This window comes from Trachypithecus francoisi, unplaced genomic scaffold (assembly GCF_009764315.1).
Source record: "Trachypithecus francoisi isolate TF-2019V2 unplaced genomic scaffold, Tfra_2.0 Lachesis_group0, whole genome shotgun sequence".
NCBI classification, from domain to species: domain Eukaryota; kingdom Metazoa; phylum Chordata; class Mammalia; order Primates; family Cercopithecidae; genus Trachypithecus; species Trachypithecus francoisi.
Window position 1 is genome coordinate 14,335,155 of NW_022681453.1, and position 19,629 is coordinate 14,354,783.

A 19,629-nucleotide genomic window follows, 5' to 3' on the forward strand; every position below is an offset into this window, starting at 1 on the left:
AAAGGGTGAGGCTAGGATGGGAGATGCAGACCAAGAACCAGATCAGTGCAAGTTACTACTGCAGTAAATAACTGGCTGTTAGGAAGACTTGAACACCAACATCCCTACACTCTCTGGGGGCCAGCACCACGACCCCAGGTGACACCATACCTTGGCAAGGAGCTCTCTGACCCTGGAGACAGCCCCTCCTCCTCAGGCTTCCTGTCCCTTGTCCCCACTGCTCAGTCTCAGCTGCTCCCCCAGGAGCAGCCCTCACCTGGCTGCTCAGCCCTGGCCATGCCTCAACTTATCCACAGCCTTACTCCTCTCTGTACCTCAGCCACCCCCTCTCCGAAATGAGGGTTCAACAAGATCACAGCATTTTTTTCTTTTTATTTGTATTTCTTTCTATTTCTTCTTGTTTTGTTTTTTTAGAGATGGGATCTCACTATGTTGACCAGGCTGGTCTTGAATTCCTGGCCTCAAGTGATCATCCCATCTTGGCCTCCCAAAGCTCTGGGATTACAGGTGTGAGCCATTGCGCCCAGCCAAAGCAGATTACAGCTTTTCAAACTACTTAAGTCTCCCCTCAAAAGGACAAACAGGTGGAAGGGGGCTTCTCTGGGTGTGGGGATCCGGTCCTTAGACTCCGCACCCCACAAAGCAGCCTACGACTACTGGGGTGAGTCCTCCAGATTCAAGTTGGCAACTGTTAATCTGGGAGTCTTCCACATCTGTGGCCCCAAAGGGATCTCTAACCCCGGGAAACTGAGTCACACCACCCAGAGGAACGGGCAGAAGTTAAGCATGGCTGGTAAGGCAGTGGGTGGGGGGAATGCTGTGGTGGAAGCTGGGATTCTAGTTAGGTGACCCTGAGGGGCCCAGCTCCCAGGCTAGGGAGTCTGGGGTTTCATCCTGGAAGTGATGAGGAGAGTGTAAGTGCAGGGGTGAAGCAGCGTAAATGTGCATGAGTGTGCACATTCGCAGGGCAGGAGGAGGAGGTGCTGAACCTTAATATGAGGAGGGTCCTGCAGGAGTACCCCCCTCCCCAACCCCTGTCCCATCCTAAGCTTCCCCCTTCCAGTCAAGGGCATGACTTCCTCACCCTCTCCCTCTCTCCAGTTCGAAAGTTCCTTAGTGGCAGGCTGTGCCCAATGTACAGACGGGGAAACAGAGGCCCAGGAACAATGGGAGGGCCCAGAGACCCTATCTGTAAAACTTGTGCAGGGCTCAGACCCAGACCTCTGGCTCCAGCCCACCAGGTTCACCTAGCCAGATGGCTCAGAGAGGTTGGGCAACTCATCTGAGGCACGGAGCAAGATCCTGGCAGGGCCCTGCCTCATAGCTATCCTCAGGCAGCCCTGATGCTCCCCACGGAGTGGGGTGGGGTTGGGCGGGGTGAGGACAGAACTGGCCAGTCACGGCGTGCCCAGGTGAATCAGCGGCTGCCCCTGTGGCACTCTAACCAGTAGCCAGACCTGGTCTCTCCTCTGCATTCCTGGCCTCTGTCCACACTAGGTCCCTTCGCGGCAGGGTCACTGGGGCCTCCCCTGTCCTCTCCCAGGTCTGCCTCCTCAGGTCCCTGACACACCTTGCCATGACACTCACTCACTCTGGTATTTCCTGGTCTGAACAGGCAGGGAAGTTCTGCCTTCTGTGGAGGCTTTTTCATGGGCTGCTGTGGAAGCCTCTTCGTTATCTGCCGCCCAGTGGGGGACAGTAGAGAGACGCACTGCCCAAGGGAGGGGGCACTGAAGTGTCACACCTGATCCCTCAGTCTCAAGCTCGCCTCTCCCCGCTGCACCCTTCCCCGGCCCCTCCGTGGCTCCAAGCCTCTTGTCCTAGGCAAGCACCCCTCCCTGCTGTCGCATATGTCCCAGCTTCCCTTCCTCTCCCTGCCCAGGCACACACTCAGTCGCTGGAGTTTCCCAGACCCGAGCTCCTGTTCCGGCGGCCAGGCATTTGCCATGCCACTCCCATGCGAAAAGGCCACCTCCTGGAATCCCGGGTCGGGCCCTTCCGCCCTAACCAGCCGGCGTCACCTCCTCCTGGCAGTCTCTCCTGCTGGCTGGGGCCCTGTGGCCCTGGCACCACGGCTCAGGTCAGGCCCGGGGCGCTGCCCCAAACCCTAGCCGGCTAGCAGCCAGGTAAGGAGGACTACGCTGTGAGCCCCGTGGGGACCGAACGGGGTCTTACGAGGGATTCGGACGGCGAGGGGATGACTGCCGCTGGGACCAAGGAGCTGGGCGAGGACCGCGGCAGCCAAGAAGGCGGGAGCCCCCACCTGGACTGGCTAAGCGTGGAGCACAGACACCCGTCCGCAGACGCGCGCCCTCCGTCGCGCCCTTACCTGAGCGCTGTGGTTGCCCCGCGCCTGGAGTGCTCGCGCGACTCCGAGCTCGCACCCCAACGCTGCCCCCTGCCAACCCCGCCCCCTTCGCCCAGCCCCGCCCCGCCCCGCCTCCGGGTGTTGTTCTGGAGTTGCAGGGGCCACGGGCGGGCCACAGAGGAGGTGGCGCGCGGCATTGATCCGTCCCCCGCCCCAAGCCTCTCCTGAGGTCTCCCTCTGGTGTCCCCCGGGATGCAGAGGCCCCTGGGACCCGGCGCGGGGAGGAAAAGTGGGACACTTGACCCCTCCGACCCCTACGCACCCACGCGCACACTCAGGCTCGCCTCTCGCACTCCCGCTCGCCTCTCGCACTCCCGCTTCCCCTGCAAGGCTCTGAGGCCGCCGCCGCGCCACCACCTCGCCCCGCCAATCAGTCGCTCTGCAAGCCTGTGGTGCAGCCCCGTGACCTCCCCGGTCTGCCCTGAGTCACAGAAGCCGGCACACGCGGAGCGCTGTGTGGGTTCGTGGAACTTGGAGCCGATAGAGGGGTATATTGAGGCGCCCTGCTGCCTCCTGGGCTGGGTGTCCGCGGCCGGCCGCCCCTCCTGTGCGACCTTGGGGAAGTCCCCTTTCCTCCCCACTCCTGAGTCTGAACAGGCCTAGCAGAGCATGAAGCCGGCCGGGTGTGTTTTGTGCGAAGGCCTGAGACCTTGGAAAGGGGGACTGAAGACTGGTCTGGGACAGACTCCCCGGGGGGCGGGAGGGAACGTAGTTGAAACCTGTAACAAAGAAGGCCCCCGTCAGCGGCCTGGTCCCCCTCTGGCCACCAGGCTAGTCACCCATTGCTGTCAGTGGCACCCAGATTCCAGTGAGGAGGAGGCTCAGGGTCCAAGACGGCTGTAGAAAAGCAGAAAGGGTGGCCCAGCAGCCCCCTACTCAGCCCCCTACTGAGGAGGTGGGAGGCATCCCCCATCCTGCCAGGCTGAAGACCCCCCCAGTGGAGGTAAATGGGGGCCTGGGGCCTGCCAGGGTCACCCCCTGGCTCCCTTGGGTTGTCGCCAGGTGGGAGTTTTACCATCTGCCAAGCTGCCCATCACCCTAGGTTTGGAGGGTTTCCGGACTAGGACCCTTGCCTGAGTGACTGCAGGCGGCAGCGACCTCACCCTCTTACCCCACATTGCTCTCTTCCTGGGTCCCAGTCATGCAGAGGTGCCCCTTTCTGCTTCTCCATACCTCCGCACACTGCCAAGGCCCGTCCTAGCTCTGGTCTCCCCCTTTTCAGCCTTGTTTTCTTGCCCCCTCGTGCACCCCTGCTGCCTGAGGGACTCCACTCCCAAAGGCCCTGCTCCTCTGGTAGAGGTGTTGCTGTGTTGGTGGGTGGGGGCTGCCTCAAAGGAGGCCTCTGGTGAGTGAGGTGTCCCCTCTGGCCCTCTGGGAAAGCCTCCCCTCCTCATGCCCTCCACCCCCAGTCTCCGGACCTTGCCCCCCCCCCCCTTCACAGCCCTGATGGCCTGCAGGACTGTCTGCTGGGGCACTTGGCTCCCTGAGTCTACAGCACAGCCTGGCAGAGCCACTACCCCAGCAGGTGGAATGAACTGAGGCTTCAGGTTCTAAACAGGCCTCCAAGATTCTGTGTGCCTGTGGGGCAGTGGGAGGTAGCAGAACATTCTGGAAAGAGACCTGGTATGGGGCCTTGTGCTGCCTTCCTCTTACTGTGCGATCACAGGCAGTGTGCGGCCTCTCTGTGGCTCAGTGCCCCTGCTGGTGAAATATCTTACCTGCACCTCCTTCTCAGGGTTATGTGGGACTCAGAAGAGGGGTATGGTGGGTTCAAGGGACTCCTTCAGGGATGAGCACGGTTTAGAGGATCTATGGGTCCCCTAGAGCATGGGTATGGGTCCCCTAGAGCATGAATATGGGCCACCAGGCATCCCTGGGGCTTGGGAGGGAGGCAAGGGCTGGAGAGAGGCTATGGCCTCAGGAGGAGCATATGGCCTCACTGCTTGTGACAGACAGGGGCAGGTGGGGCAGGGCCCTGAGCAGGACAGATCTGATCTTATGCTAGGTATCTCTAGGCCTCACTCTCATCATCTGCACGTGCAGCTGAGGGAAGGCAGTGCTGCCTGGGCTCAAGCAGGAAGGGAAGGGCTCCCACGGCTTCCTCCCTAGAGTCCAGACTTCCTGTTCAGCCACATCTAGGGGAATGGGAAGGCTGACTGAGCTCTGGGCAGCAGGCCAGTCCTTCCCCTATTCCCTGTGTGACCTCATGGACACTGCAAGCCCAGTTTTCCTATCTGCTAAATGGGGCAAGACCTGCCCAGCCTCTCTTCCAGCTCATTCTTGGCTTGGGGTCAGGTAAGGCCTCTGGTAGTGCCCAAAGGACAGCCTCTGCTGAGTCCACCTGCCTTCAGTCCCCTGCAACACAACCAAGGGCCCCTGGCCAATCCTACCACAGATGTGTATACACCGACCCACACTCACTGCACACAGATACAATTCCACAGTCCACATGAACCCATCTACCACTGAACCCACTAGCAAGGACTCCAAGTTGCACAACTCTAGTGGCGGCCCTAGGCACGTGTGTGCAGATCGTATGCCCATCCGCAGGGACACAGACCTGCACACTGCTCCAGGGAACACACACGTATGTGAATGGCACCTGTGATTCTGGAGCCATCGAGATTCACACCCAGCCACACACAAAGCTGCATGCATAATGCACACGCACTCCCGTGTGCACCAGTGCCTTAGTACACAAGGCACATGCTCAAGTACACGCAGGTCTGGCGCAGGCCTGGCCAAGCCCCACAGCTATTCTGAGCTGAGCCTGGGGCCAGTGAGGTCAGGGATAGCCAACTCCCAGCAGGCCCCAGGTGCTGTGGCACAGGCCTAGGCTGCCCAGTTCCCGCCCCCACCCTAGGCTGAGTCCCTGGATCCTAGCCTAGCTTTGTGACTAGGGGGTCCCCATTTCCTACCCCCAGCTTCCCCAGAGCTAAACCTTAAGCCCTGGAATTTCAGGCTCCAGGAGAGAACATTCCACAGGGTCCTCTGGGCACTACCCCCTGCCTTGCTCATAGCTTCCAATCCAGAGGCCCTGGAGGCTGGACTGGGTCCCTACAGGAAGCTCACAGGAGCTAAAAATAGTACAGGAGGGAGAAGCAGGGTTCTGCAGGCCAGCATTCACAGCACCATGTATGGAGGGGACACTGTCTTCCAGGGATCAAGGCTGGGGGACTTGGAGTCCAGAGCTCCCCAACTCCAGATATGATGGGCCCAAGTGATTTTGAGGTGCAGGGGGATGTGGGGGCCTCCTAAGATGAGGTCCTCCTAAGAGCAGAAACAGCACTGGACACTGGGCAGTGCCCTGGGTTGGAGGCAAAGGCTGAGTTGGAGGCCATAGTTCCTGTGTGACCTTAGGCAGGGCATAAACCCTCTATGAGCTTAAATTCCTTACTGAAAAGCCCTCAGAGATGTAAAGTCCCTCAAAGATGGGAGGAAAAAAAAACCCATGTGGTGTTGGGTACTGATTTTCATCCTCAGCTCCTGGCTCATAGCTCCCATTGCCCTTGTTACAGTCTTTGGCTATAATGTGTTGGGCCTCAGGGCAGGCCCCAGGAAATGGAATCTCTCTGACCTTCTCCTGCCCTGCTTTCGCCTGCCCCAAGCCAGGACCCTAATCTTCCCACACCTTTGTGATTGCGAATCTTAAGACTCTCCGCAGACAGGGTCCTGTCCTATACTCTGGGAGGAAGGAATGCAGATGTTATGAAGCCTCCATAAACCCCAGGAGGACAGGGTTCAGAGGGCTTCCAAATGGCTGAACATGCGGGGGCTGGCTGGCATGCCCAGGAGGGCATGGAAGCTCCACACCCCTTCCTCCATATCTCGCCCTGTGCATGTCTTCACCTGTATCCTTTGTAATACCCTTTACAGTAAACCAGTAAAAGTAAGTCAGTGCTTCCCTGAGTTTTGTGACCCACTCCAGCAAATGAAGCCCAAAGAGGAGGTTGTAGGAACCCCAACGTGAAGCCTCTTGGTCAGAAGTTCCAGAGGCCAGACTGGTGACTAGTGTCTTGGGGCTGGGTGGGCAGTCTTGGGAACTGAGGCTTCAATCTGTGGGATCTGACACTATCTGCAGGTAGATCCTATCAGAATTGAATTGGAAGGCACTCAGTTGGTGTCTGCTGCTTGGCATTTAGGGAAAAAACCCACACATTTGATCACAGAAGACTTCTGTGTGGGTGATTGTTGTGTTGGTGTACGAGCAGAGGAAAAGATACAGTTTGAGAGAGTTTTCAAAACTCTAACTTTCAGGATGTTCGCGTTAACGTGGTGTTTAATACTGGAGAATTGGAAGCAATGAAAATGTCCAACAATAGGACAGAGATCCAACAAGGTAGGTTTTTTTCTTTTCTTTTCTTTTCTTTTTTTTTTTTTGAGATGGAGTCTTGCTCTGTCACCCAGGCTGGAGTGCAGCGGCGCCATCTCAGCTCACTGCAACCACCTCCTCCTGGGTTCAAGCGATTCTCCTGCCTTAACCTCCCGAGTAGCTGGGACTACAGGCACGTGCTACCGGTCAATGTTTTGTATTTTTAGTACAGACAAGGTTTCACTGTGTTAGCCAGGATGGTCTCGATCTCCTGACCTCGTGATCCACCCACCTCAGCCTCCCAAAGTGCCGAGATTACAGGCGTGAGCCACCACACCTGGTCCTTGTTGAGTTTTTATACAGTGTAGTGTCACACAGCCTTTAACAAGAGTGATAATAATCATAATGACTAGCATTTAATGAAGGCTTGTGATATGCTGGTGCATGATACTGAATTTAAAAAAAATAGAGATGGCATTTTGCTATGTTGCCCAGGCTGGTCTCGAACTCCTGGGCTCAAATGATTCTCCTACCTTGGCCTCCCAAAGGTGTGAGCCACTGCACCTGGCCCATGATCCTGAATTTTATCTGTTTTACAGATGAGGGACTAAAGCTCAGAGAGGTAGCCCACCTGAGGGTTCACAGCTGTCAGTATGCTCATGTCCCAGAAACCTTGGTGCAGTTTTAAGCTTTAACAACTTCAGAAGTTAGGACATATAAAGCTACAAATTTCCCAAAAAATTTTTTTGAAAGTTTGTTTAAATTCTCTTTATGCTACTTTAGTTTTGTGAATTTTGAATGACTTGTTTCTTTTTCTTTTCTTTTCTTTTCTTATTTTTATTTATTTATTTATTTTTAGGAAGACAGGGGTCTCACTATATTGCTTAGGCTGGTCTCAAACTCCTGATCTCAAGCATTCCTCCCACCTCAACTTCCCAGTGTTAGGATTACAGGCATGAGCCACCACACTCAGCCGACTTTAATTTCCAGAGGCACAAAAGGAAACTTAAACTTTCAAATGGTGTTTTTTTGTTTTTGTTTTTGTTTTTTGAGACAGAGTTTCACTCTTGTTGCCCAGGCTGGAGTGCAATGGCACGATCTCAGCTCACCACAACCTCCGCCTCCCAGATTCAAGCGATTCTCCTGCCTCAGCCTCACGAGTAGCTGGGGTTACAGGCATGTGCCACCACGCCCAGCTAATTTTGTATATTTAGTAGAGATGGAGTTTCTCCATGTTGGTCAGGCTGGTCTCAAACTCCTGACCTCAGGTGATCTGCCTACCTCAGCCTCCCAAGGTGCTGGGATGACAGGCATGAGCCACTGCACCTGGCTAACTGGTGTCTCTTATACATTTGTATTTTATACTTCTGAGGTTATTAAAGCTTAAAACTGCACTGAGACTCTTGGGACACCCTGCTATTTAAGTTCAATCAGTTTGACTTTGAAGCCCGTGTGATAGTATTTGGCTGTGGTGGGGTCAAGGAGGATCTAGAGTACTTGAGTTGGTTAAAAAAAGTTCTGGGTACAAAAGTGTACCCAGTGTACAGTACACAGAAATAGTGTACAGTGAGATCTCAGCTGTGTTCAGGAGTCTGCAGAGAAGTGGAACCCACGCAGAGCAGGGGCCATCTCAGGGGACACCGGGGGATGCATGTGATTGTATTTTCTTTCAGATTTATTCACTGGGCTTGCCCTACTTCTTCATGGATGGATGAACTTTACAGAAAACAGAAATAGCTCTCCCCTTGGCTGAGCTGTGATTGGGAGCCTATAAGCAGCAGAGTGCTACCTGTCCTGCTAAGGAGAGCCAGCACTCCCATATTCATTAATTCATATCATCCTCACATCAGTCATGGGAGTCTCGCCCTCCCCACTGCATGGATAAGAAACACAAACAGAGGAGTAATGCTTTGCTCAATGCATCACTGACAGGCTCACTTAGTCCTCACCCTGTCCAGCTTCCCTGACCCCATGTCCCGAGGGTGACCTCCCTGACTGGTCAGTGTGGCTTTCTCTAGCCTGGCCTGTGAGCAGCAGCATGAGGAAGTGGGGATTGGAGTGCTGTAACAAGTGATCTGGATTTTAGCAGAGTTCCTGTTTGCCTGGCCAGGGCATGCCTGGGGAGGACTGGGTGGCCCAGCCCACTCATTCCCCGGATTTTGCCTCCCACTGTTGAGCGTTTCCTCAATGGGTCTCCTGGGCCACCGTCCTTCTCCAGCAGCTCTCGTTTTCCTGCCTGGCTGTCATCTCCAGGCCCTGACACTGGCTGGTGACCGCAGGTGGCCCTCTGCTCCTTGCTGCAGCCTGCTGTGGTCCTTGCCCATTCATGGCATGTCCAGGCCAGAACCTCACAGGACTCTGGAGCCACAAGGTCTCCCCGGTTCTCAGGGCAGGCCTTGCTGGCCCATCCCCAGCCTGCACAGACCTTCACCAGTGTCCCTGGTGATAAGAGTTCCAAGGGCCCAACACCTGGGCTGCTTCTTCCAACCCTCAGCAGCAGGATAAGAATGGAAGGAAGGAAAGAAAGGAGGGAGGAGGAGTCTACCAACTCCAGGCCTCCCCACTCCTCTTCTTAAGTCTTCAGCCCCTCCCCCAGGTCTCTACATTTCCTCAGAACCTCCTTCTGTCCCTCAGTTGTCAAGGCTCAACATGGGGTCAGGGCCAGAGTGCAGTGTGGGTCAACTTCAGCATGAGGTCGGGGTCCTTGCTTAGACTGAAGTCAGAGTCAGCGTTCGGGCTGGGGCAGAGATTGAGGGCAGTCAGGGTCAGAAAATGGTCTTCCAGCCCTTCCAGGGGCGGCCCACTTCTGTCCTGTGGGGCTGAAGATGCTGGCTTCTTCTGGAACTCTCCGTAACACTGCCAGCTGGCAGCTCTGATCATACCGTCTCCTGCTCTCCGGCTCTGGTGTCCAGGGTGACCAGAGCCGCCTCTGGGCAGGAAGCCAGGCCAGAAAGACCAGGACATCCCTGAGCGCCTGTCACCATGGCAACCTGCCGGCTCTGCCCCCTCCAAACTCAAATCCAGTATATTTTTCAAATCTAGCATGACAGAATGGGAAGGGCCTTCTAGATCAGCAGATTCCAGCCCCACTCCCTTGTCCCAGATGGAGAAACTGAGGCCCATTTGCAGAAGGGAGGGGGACCTGTTGATTAGGGACCTGGCTCCAGCCTGTCCTCCCTCCCGCCCACCCCCACCTCAGTGTCCCTGGGGGCGCGGAAGGTGGGGGCAGGGATGGGGAGCCTGCAGCCCGATCTCCCGGGAGGGAGAGGGCGGGCCCTCCACCCAAGCGATGGCGGGGGCGGGAGGCGCGGGAACCTGACACTGAGGATGAATAAATGATGCTCGCTCACTACCCGTGGCCAAAGCTCGCCGCCGCCGAGCGCCGACTGGCAGGGGCAGTGACCTGCGGCCGGCCCGTTCCTCCCTGGGCTCCGCAAGCGGCGCGGTGGCGCGAAGATGGCGGGGCAGCCAGGCGCGGGGACCCTCTGGGTGCTGGGCGGCGCCGCACTCGGGGTGTGCCTCGCGGGGGTTGCCGGGCAGCTGGTGGAGGTGAGGCCGCCGCGCGGAGGGACTGGGGAGGCTGTCACCCTCCAGGCAGGGCGCTGGGGGAGAGGGGGCGCCTTTCTGATCTGGAGCTTGTTTGATCCCTTTCTCTTGCCCTGGGAGATCCAGTCTCCTGGGCGATGCAGCCCTGCCCCAAGCCCTGCCAGGCTGTGAGAAAGACTCAGCCCCACTCTTGCGGTTTCTGGTCTGATGGAAGGGCACAGTCCCTGATTTCTGGAACATTAGTCTGAACGGGGGAGACTCACCTTGACTTTAGGGATTCCCAGTCTGACTGGGGACACAGCCCTACCCGGACTGATGGGGGATCCTGGGTCCCCATCCTCCAGCCTTTGGTCTCACTGGCAGGGAGGTGCACAGCCCTGGGTTTTCTGGACCTCTAGTCTGATGGAGCAGATCTAGACCCTGAATTTAGGGTCTTCTGGAGGTAACAGCCTCTATCTCCAGAGATGCTCCAGGGACCCCTGTCTAATGGAGGGGGAGACATAGCCTTAAGATAGAGATGAGGGCATTCCAAGTTGGAGAGTGGGGGCAGCAGGATGAGGAGACCCTTTACAGAGAAGCCATGTGGAGCACTAGGTCCAGAGGGGCAGGCAGGGCAGGACCCAGGGACTGGGGAGTCTGACTTGGTCCTGGTGATAACCGGGAGCTTTAGAAAGTTTCTGCTCAGGGACGAGTCAGGATGAGTTCTGGGTTGAAAGGAGGGTAAACTGGAAGCAGGCACACAGTGGGAGAGGTGGGAGGAGCTGCTGAGATAGCACAGAAGCAGGTGGAGAGGATGGCTGGGTGGTTGGACAGAGCCTGGCTGGCGCCAGGAAGGGTGGGGCCATCTGTAGCCTCCCTAACCCCCTTGTACCCCACTCCTGCTGAGCCTGAAAGGGGAGCCAACAAGGGAGCTGGCAGACCAGACCTAGAGTTCTGGATTGTGAGACCCAAAGGAGAAGGCCCAAGAGCCCAGGCAAGGGAGGAGCAGGGGATGCAGGCTGTGCAGGCAGGGGCGGACCAGAAGGAGCAGGCAAACAGAAATGCAGAGGCAGTTAGAGGTGCCCAGGGAAGTCCTGAGTGGCGGGGGCATGGGGACAGTGTGGGATAGGGAGGACAGAGCCATGGGGAGGTCATTATGGGGGGACACAGCCCTGAACTGGAGGGTTTGATGGGGACATAGGGACAGAGCCCTGAATCCGGATGCAGCATGTCCCTGCTGTTGCCCAGAGGGCGTGACCATGAAGCTGGGCTAGAGTCAGGTGTCAGCTCCAGTGTCCCTGTAAGGGGAGCTATGCTTGCTTGAGCCCCGTGGGGCATACTTGGGCCCCTCACAGGCTGCCCTGAGGCCTGGGTACAGAAACTGAGCTGGCCTAGGTGCAGACAGAAAGCTGGGGGTGGGGTTAAGTCAGTTCTGAGCCAAGGACCCTTCTCCCTCACCCCCAGGAGCTCATCTTCTCCCAGTTCATCACAGGAAATTGCATTTGGAGGCCATCTGCCTGGCATCTGCCTACAGCCTGAGCAAAGCCCTAGCTCTTCCCTTACGGAAGCAGCAGACACATGGGCAGGGCTGGGGGCCATGTCACCACCCACCTCAGCCCTGTGTGGCTCACCATCACCCTCCATCAGCCCATGAAGCCCTGAAGGAGGTGGTGGCCTCCATGCTCCAGAAATCAGACCCAAGCAGGGCCCACCATGAGGAGAAGACAGGCTGTTACCTGCTGTCGTCCACCCAAGACCCCTATCAGTGAGAGTAGGCCCAGCTCCACCCACATCAGGGCTGGGGCAAGAATGTGTAGGAAGTGAGCTGCCTTGGCTCAGAACCTGAGAACTTTGCCATGGCCCTCAGAGTCTTCCAGTCATACAACCAGTCGGGCCAACACATTGGGCCTTAGAATTAGGGCAGCTGCCACCACCAAGCCCCTAACCCTAATGGCACAGACATGTCCCTGACCAGACCCACATGCACACCAACCACACGTGTGCCCAACCTCACACATGTTCCCCAACTTTACATACATGTCTGACCCCTCACATATATCCAGGGGACAGTACTGAGGAATGGTGTCATCTTGTCAATAGCTCACCCTGGCAAGGAGAAAAGAGCCTGAGAATCAGGTACCAATCCCAGACCACAGATCCTCTGGGTTACCTAGGACAGGTTGCTGATCCTCTCTTGAGTTCTGCAACCCACGCTGAAGGGTGGCATGCACTAGATGAAGAAGCACCTGGCTCATGACAGATGCCTAATCCATGTTTATGGACCTGGGGAAGAAGGACTGGATGGTCGAACTGCAGGTTGCCTTTCTTCTCAGAGAACCAGAAGGGACTACTCGTGTCTGTCCTTATTTGGTAATCAGGGGACAACATCTCGCTCATATGCCCCAGGGTTCTCTCTCCCTCAGAGGACAGATCCCTCTCCCTACCCCTCAGCCACACTAAGTGACAGACATGGGGTCATATCCATCTCTGGTCAGGGACAGATCTACTCAAATTCCACACTATGGGTCCATGTCCCTTCAGACCTAGGGAGGACTGTGTCCCCTAGACACCCAGTGCAGGACCATGTCCCCAGATACCCAGGGCCAGGGCCATGTCCCCTAGACACCCAGGGCAGGACCATGTCCCCTAGACACCCAGGGTGAAGCATGTACCTAGACACCCAGGGCCAGGATCATGTCCCCTAGACAGACAGGAGCAGGGTTGTCTCCCCTCAGACCTGGGCAGAACTCTGTCCCCTAGACACCCAGGAGCAGGGCTGTGTCCTCTCAGACCTGGGGCAGGACTGTGTCCTCTAGACCCTGAGGCAGTGTCCTATCCCTTCAGTCCCCCAGGGCAGGGTCACATCCCCCTGGAAAGTGGGAGTGTCTGGCTCTGCTCTATTCAGGCTTGCTATAGCCACGATTCTGCCTTTTGGCCTCCAGGTGTCGCCGCAGCACTGCAGGCCTTTTATTTATTCAGTGCCTATCCTGTGGACACTCTGGCAGTCTTCTGTTCAGAGAGTGACTCCTAGTAGGGTGGGCGGCCAAAGGAGGCCACCTGGCAGGGGTCCAGGCCAGCTGGCAGAACTATGAGGCCCTGACTCCTAGCTCCACACCTCACCCTCACTGGGGAGATGTGAGAGCAAAGCCAGTCAACCAGCACCCCCCAGGCCTTACCTTGTCTCTGGCCTTGGTCCTGAGACCCCATCCGCTTGGGTGGAGCCCAGGACTGGAGTAGGAGGATGTGTTCGTAGGGGTCTTGAACCTGGCCAGGACAAGCCATCCATGTTTGCTCCTCCAGGCCTTGGTTTCCCCAAGCATCAACCACCCTCCCACTTCAAATCCCTGGCTCTGCTCAGTTCTCTTGCTCTAAATCTGGAACTTTCCTAGGTCTAGGGTGTTGGTAGTGCATGCTTAAGAGAGTTGATTCTAGGAGATTCTGATATGCTTGGGCTGAGTGTTTGCTGAGACCTGGGCCCTTCTCAGCAGGTTCCAACCAGCTGGCCTCTGCCTAACTCACTCCCCTCTCTCCTGACCCACAGCCCAGCACGGCCCCGCCCAAGCCCAAGCCGCCCCCGCTGACCAAGGAGACAGTGGTGTTCTGGGACATGCGCCTGTGGCACGTGGTGGGCATCTTTTCACTGTTCGTGTTGTCCATCAGTGAGTAGCTGTTCCCTTCCCTCTCCGTCACACTGCAGTGGGAACGCAGCACTGCCTGCCCCCAGAGGGCTTGGAGCAGCAATTCCGGGCAGTGCAAGTAGGCCAGGCACCCGCAGGAGACCCACAGTGGTTTCTGGCACCTCCTGATCCTCACAAACTCCCTGTGGAGGGCTGACAGGCCGGTGGTGACCTGAAGTGTTCTGCCGGACCCAGGGAGGTAGCCACATGGCAATTATGGTAATTACAGGGAACTCCACTGAACTGAGGACTAGGACGAGGACGTGTCATTTTTCCCTATGGCTGGCCTCCTGATGCTTTTCCTGCAGTTTGGCCAGCTTAAAGGCCCACACCCAGGAGCCCCAACAAGGCCATCCTCCACTAGAGGCTCCCCAGACGCCCGGCAGATGTGGCTCCCAGGCTTCGATCCCTGCCTTGTCAAATACCATTTTCCGGGAATGACTCACACCCGCCTCAATTAAAAGCAGGAAACCCATTCCTCTCCTGGGCTCTGGGAGCTTCTTGATGCAAAGTCACAGCAGAAATGGGCTTGGCCTGCTCCCCTTAGCCCTCCCTTCAGGGTGGAGGTCTGGAGGTGGGGAAGGGGACAGAAAGACACAGGAGACAGAGGCCGAGTGGGGAGGCTGCCATGGCACAAAACAGTCTGACAGAGGTTCCCACGAGGCAAAAGCAGAGTGTGGGGGAATGCAGGCAGTAAAGGGAGAAGCAGCCCACTCCCCTGCAAAGGCGTCACAGAGGAGGGTCCCGGTGGGAGGGTGGATGGGGTTTTGCAGGAAGGGAGGCTGGAAAGGCATTCTGGGCAGAGAGAATACTGTAAGCAGAGACTGGAGGAAATGCAGCCTCACGCAGGGTCTCAAATGACCCCAACTGGACATTTGCTGAGTGCAACCTGGGTGGGGAGGCGAAAGCTGCACTTAGTCCCAGCCGGAGCTGTCCCGAGATGGGGAGCCCCAGAAAGCTGGGTGGTCGACAGAGAGCCCACCCAGATGTGAGGGGCTCCAAGGAACACATGACATCTGATTTGCATGTGCTTCTCCTGGCACCAGAAGTGCCATCCCAAGAGAAAATATCTGCCCTGCAGAAAATCCCCGCCCCCCCCATCTGAGCAAGAGCCTGTGCTTTGTTCCCAGCCGCAGCTGAGAACCAGTCAGGCATCTTCGTGGAGGCCCCACAGACAGACAGGTGTGCCTGCAACCTCAGCCAGGTGTCCAGAGAGGGAAACAGCCCGCTGCAGGGCTGGGAGCTCATCTGCCCTACAGGAGCCACGGGCACAGCCTAGGATGCAGGTCTAGGGAGCAGCAGGGAGAGCACTATGGGCCTCAAGACACAACAAAGATGCCTGGGGCCACATGAGAAAATTGCAGTGTCAGACCCCAAGTAGCACTCGGCCATCAACCGCACAGACCATCTCTAACCCCATTTCCTAGAAAGGGTAAGCGATAGTCCCAAGACGCCTGAGCAGCAGGCAGCACTTGTTACCTTCCATTGCAGGATCTAGGCAGTGGGGATAACATAGCTCCCTCCCTGGGGGGAGACATTTTTCCTGCTTCCCAGTCTGCTTGGGCCTACGTGGTGCAGCTGTTATTGGAGCATTGACCTCAAAGCCCTGCAGGAAAAGGGGATGGGGCTAGATGGGGTGCCCCTGGAGGTCTCCTCCAGACCCAGGGACTTATATCCCAAGCCTCTGCCTGGGCCCTGGAACTTGACCCAAAGCTCTTTGTGTCTCGCTTCTTTGAAGAGAAGCAACCAGGCCAGGCTGTGTGGGGCAGGCCTGAAGTGAGGGGCGGTGTTTGAGCCCTGCTCTGGCTGCCATCAGCTGCCCACTGAGCGCCTTTGGAAGCCCCAGCCTCCCACGGCCTAGGACCAGCTTGCATGGAGACTGAGTGGGCATGGTCCCAAGGAGGTTCCTGGTGGGTGGCTAGAAGAGGTGGCCTAAACCAAAAGGGTTAGGATTGGGTACCAGCTTTGGGTCTTAGGCATGGACACAGGTTCTGGAGAAATCTAGGACCCAGCTTCTTGGATAAGACCTGCTGTCTACTCAGGTCCACCCCCGGACACTCAGATCTACAGCTGGGGCCTTGTGTAGCACCCTCCTCCAAGTGTACGCCTGGATGCTGTTGGCTCCCCAATTCATTCACTCTAGAGTCCAGTCCTGTTCCCCGAAGCAAAGGCTTTGAGATCATCCCATTCATTCATTCATTGATTTTTTTTTTTCTTTTATTCTGAGCCTGGGTGAGACCTAGTGGGACCACAATATTTGTCTGAAGGGGTTCTCCCTTGTTTGCATAAAATGACCCCAGAAGGTACTCCAGTCCAGGGTACATAGATCTGATCCATCTTCCCCAAAATAGACCTAGCTCATCCTCCTTGGGCCTTTCTGCCCCCAGGAGTCTGCCAGAATTTATGTCTGGTCGTCTGATTTATAATAGGAACCAGCTCCATCCCCTCCCCTAGGACTGGGGCCAAGGTGGTCAGGCTGTGGGGGCCTTAGAAAAATAAACTCAGTCCAGCCAAGTCCTGGCAACCCTGACCTGCCCTGCCCATCACTAGACAGGCCAGCTCCATGCCCTGGACCAACTGGCGTGGGTGCAGCTGCCCTCAGCCGGAAAACCACTCCTGAAATAACTCCGTCTGAGGTGAACGCCCCAGGGCAGGGTCTGTGCCCTCTCATGGGCTCCTGCCCTAGCCAGGGAGAGCCCAGGGATGTCCTGGGAGGCTGAGGAGGACATGCAGAGCCACGTCCTCTCATGACTGAGGCAGCTTTGGCCCAGCTCTCAGTAGCATGGGGAGGAGAAGCTAAGTTGCACACCCAGAGGCCTGGGTTGGAAGTGCTGGATGGCCCCCAGGAAGCTATGGCTTAAGTCATGGTGCAGACCTCTGCCTTACCCTCCAGTGACTCTCAGTCTAGTCAGAAAGGCCCTCAGGACCAGGACTAGTGACATAATTTAGCCAGGGGCCCTTCCAAGCATGGGGGCCTGTGCAGCTCCATGAAGTCAGCCTTGCTTAGGAAAGCCACCTTGGTCATCATAGGGTCCACAGGGGTCTTGTCAAGATGCTGAGCCTCCTGCCAGAGTTTGGTGGGTGAGACACATGTGGGTGGATGGGGGTGGGCCTGAAGGAATGCGGGTGCCATTCCTGGGATGTCTGAATCCCAGCCCCAGCCAAGCCTGCTCTGTCCTCCCTACAGTCATCACCCTGTGCTGTGTCTTCAACTGTCGTGTGCCACGGACCCGGAAGGAGATTGAAGCCCGGTACCTGCAGCGAAAGGCAGCCAAGATGTACACAGACAAGCTGGAGACTGTGCCACCCCTCAATGAGCTCACAGAAGTCCCAGGAGGTGAGCTGGCCCTGGCTCGAGCCCTGCTATGCCAGACAGTTCCTCAGCCCTGCTGCCTGGAGTCACCCTGTTCCTCTGCTCCAACCACAGCAGGTTCAGGGAAGGGCCCCAACCTTGCCCCTGGAGACCAGAGCACAGAAATTGGTTGGCATGAGGCAAATAGAATGAAGAGCCTATTCCCCGGTAGGAAGAAGGAAGGAAAAGGCAGGGTGTAGGAGGTTCTGGGGCTCTTCCCCTCGGGACAGTCAGACCCCAGGACCTTGTCTCACCACCATCACATGGTCTCTTTCCCCTCCCACAGAGGATAAGAAGAAGAAGAAGAAGAAGGACAGTGTGGACACAGTGGCCATCAAGGTAGAGGAGGATGAGAAGAATGAGGCCAAGAAGAAGAAAGGAGAGAAATGAAGACATCCTGGACAGCTTGGGCAGCAGGCTCTGGAGCTCAAGCTGTGGCCAGGGTCCAGGAATGTTGGACTCTGAGCTCATTTGGGGACCACAGAGGCTGTGGTCATAGAGGGAAGCTGAGGCCCATGGCTACATCCTCATGGCCCCTCAGGGGCAGGAACCAAACAATCTAGTAGGTGTCCTGCCCCCCAGCCCAGACTTGGCTCCTTTCGCCCCATCCACATGGGTACTGCCTCGGCAGAGGTGGTATGGTGCCACTGTCCCTCTGGAGATACACTGCTCTCCCCACCCAGACCTGCCTCTCTCCCACCCTTTCTGCCAGGGATGGCGGTGGCTGTGAAGGAGTAACAGGATAAGGGGTTACTTCAGCCACCCTTTCTGGCGCGAAATGGCTGAAGTGCATGGGTCAGGGTGTGAGGCCACACCCAGACTGGCCATGAGGAGGCAGAGAGGGTCACTGGAGGACATTGTGGCAGCAGGAGGGACTCTGTCTGGCCAGGGAGGAGCCCTGATGAGAGGAGACTTCCGCAAGCCTGGCAGGGATCCAGCTCAAGGGAGTGAGTAGAGGTGGCTTCAGAAATGGAACCCCCAGCCCAGCAGACACCAAGCTCAAGGCAATGGGTGACCATCATTTCACACGTTGTGATGAAGCTGAGGCTGCTGCCAGGCCCGGCATGAGGCCCGGGGGCTCGAGCTCGGGGCTGTGGGCTGCAGGGCTGGGTCAGGGGTACACAGAGCTAGGGTCAGTGGGCTAAAGGGTGCAGGAAAGAAAGCTGGGGTCTGGGCCCCTCTTGGGAATCAGAGTATATTTAAGAAGCCAAGGGGGACCTCGGGCTGTTCTGGTGGCCCCTTCTATGCCCAGCTGTTCTGGGAGGTCCCAGGGCCCTAGGAGATCACAGCAGCACCTTCCACCTGCTGACCATAACAGTGCCAGCTTCTTTGCAGCTTCCTCTTCTACTGTTTCCCACTATGGGCACCTAAAAGAAGCATCTCTGACCAGAAGCACCTGGGGGAGGGAAGATGCACAGAGGTGCTTCCAGATGGCATTGAACAGACTAAGGCTCTGAAACCTAGGCCTGAACACTAAGGTCTCGAGACACCAGAGGTTCCTGAGCCAGGGGAACCTGCTGGAAAAGCAGCCTGCAGAGATTTGTGAATAAAGCTGAGTGCCTTCTCAGAGCCAGGCCTAGAAAACAGCCTCCTGAGATGACCCCTCAGGATGCGCTATTCCTGGGGCATTTATGCGGAGGGTGATGGGCAGTCAGTGACAGATGGCTCAGACCAGGCTAAAGTCCCCTCCCTGACTCTTCCCTCAGCCTGAATTAGGATGAGATAGAGGGAGAAATGGGAGCCAAGAGGCTGAGGGGCAGCTGCAGTCACCTGGGCCCACCCCGGAGGCAGGCACAGGACTCGGGAGGGACGCCGCCAGCTCTCTGGGTGCTGTGTTCACAAGGCTGTGTTCATGACTTTCAATAGACCTGTGATGGTCTGTGCCCAGTGCTGGGGACACAGAAGAGTCAAACCTGGCTCCTGACCTGGACCTGAATCATCATTGTACAGGGAGGAGAGTGATCCAGGCTGATGAGGAAGGCATATATATAACATGGGGTCTTAGGAGCAGTGAGGGGCCGAGTGATGGCAAAAGGCCCCATCATGGAAGCTGAGGACTCTGACACCAGATGGAGGCAGTTGACTAACCTCTGCCCTTGGAGTCCAACCCATGGGCTTCTCATACATAGGAGTGACAAAGGCCATTCTATTTATGCAGAATTTTCCTGTGCGGCCAGGCAGCAGAAGTCCAGAGGGGTAGGGGCCACTCAGGGTCATACAAAGCAGCAGTTGCTGAAGACTGGGGGAAGTCCAGGCTTGGGCTCCGCCTGCCCTCCCCCTGACATGGAGCCACCACGAGCCTTTTATGGGCAGGCCTGGCTGCTGAGGGTTGGAATAACGTCTGACTCCACTGTGTCCAGACAGGGGACAGGGATAAAGGGTCAAAGTTCACTAT

General features: G+C 56.9%; 2 protein-coding genes across 15 annotated transcripts in view; one reads left to right on the plus strand and one right to left on the minus strand.

The window, feature by feature from the left end:
* The window catches only part of ALS2CL (ALS2 C-terminal like), a 32,572-nt gene extending 30,172 nt beyond the window's left edge, over positions 1–2,400 (minus strand). For all 9 annotated transcript variants that reach the window (XR_004435754.1, XR_004435757.1, XR_004435763.1 and 6 more), the window contains exon 1: positions 2,330–2,400. The gene's annotated coding sequence lies outside the window, so the exon portion shown is untranslated. The remainder of the gene's footprint in view (positions 1–2,329) is intronic.
* On the plus strand, positions 1,603–18,803 carry TMIE (transmembrane inner ear). 6 transcript variants are annotated; one of them, XM_033205078.1, is made up of 6 exons: positions 1,603–2,126; positions 6,626–6,707; positions 8,354–10,229; positions 13,747–13,830; positions 17,070–17,219; positions 17,521–18,803. In XM_033205078.1, the coding sequence occupies exons 3-6, from the start codon at positions 10,016–10,018 to the stop codon at positions 17,622–17,624; spliced, it is 552 nt and encodes a 183-aa protein (XP_033060969.1). In that variant the 5' UTR covers positions 1,603–2,126; positions 6,626–6,707; positions 8,354–10,015; the 3' UTR covers positions 17,625–18,803. The 6 variants fall into 6 exon arrangements, with proteins under 6 accessions (XP_033060969.1, XP_033060989.1, XP_033060979.1 ...); XM_033205088.1 differs by having other exon boundaries at positions 1,611–2,126; positions 13,747–13,864; XM_033205098.1 differs by lacking the exon at positions 8,354–10,229 and having other exon boundaries at positions 1,608–2,126.
* Positions 18,804–19,629: the final 826 nt, after the last annotated feature.

Coding starts and splice junctions, on each gene's coding strand:
- TMIE (XM_033205078.1), top strand. CDS start 10,016: ATGATGCTCGCTCACTACCCGTGGCCAAAGCTCGCCGCCGCCGAGCGC. Junction 10,230..13,746: donor TTGCCGGGCAGCTGGTGGAG/GTGAGGCCGCCG, acceptor CCTGACCCACAG/CCCAGCACGGCCCCGCCCAA. Junction 17,220..17,520: donor GCTCACAGAAGTCCCAGGAG/GTGAGCTGGCCC, acceptor CCCCTCCCACAG/AGGATAAGAAGAAGAAGAAG.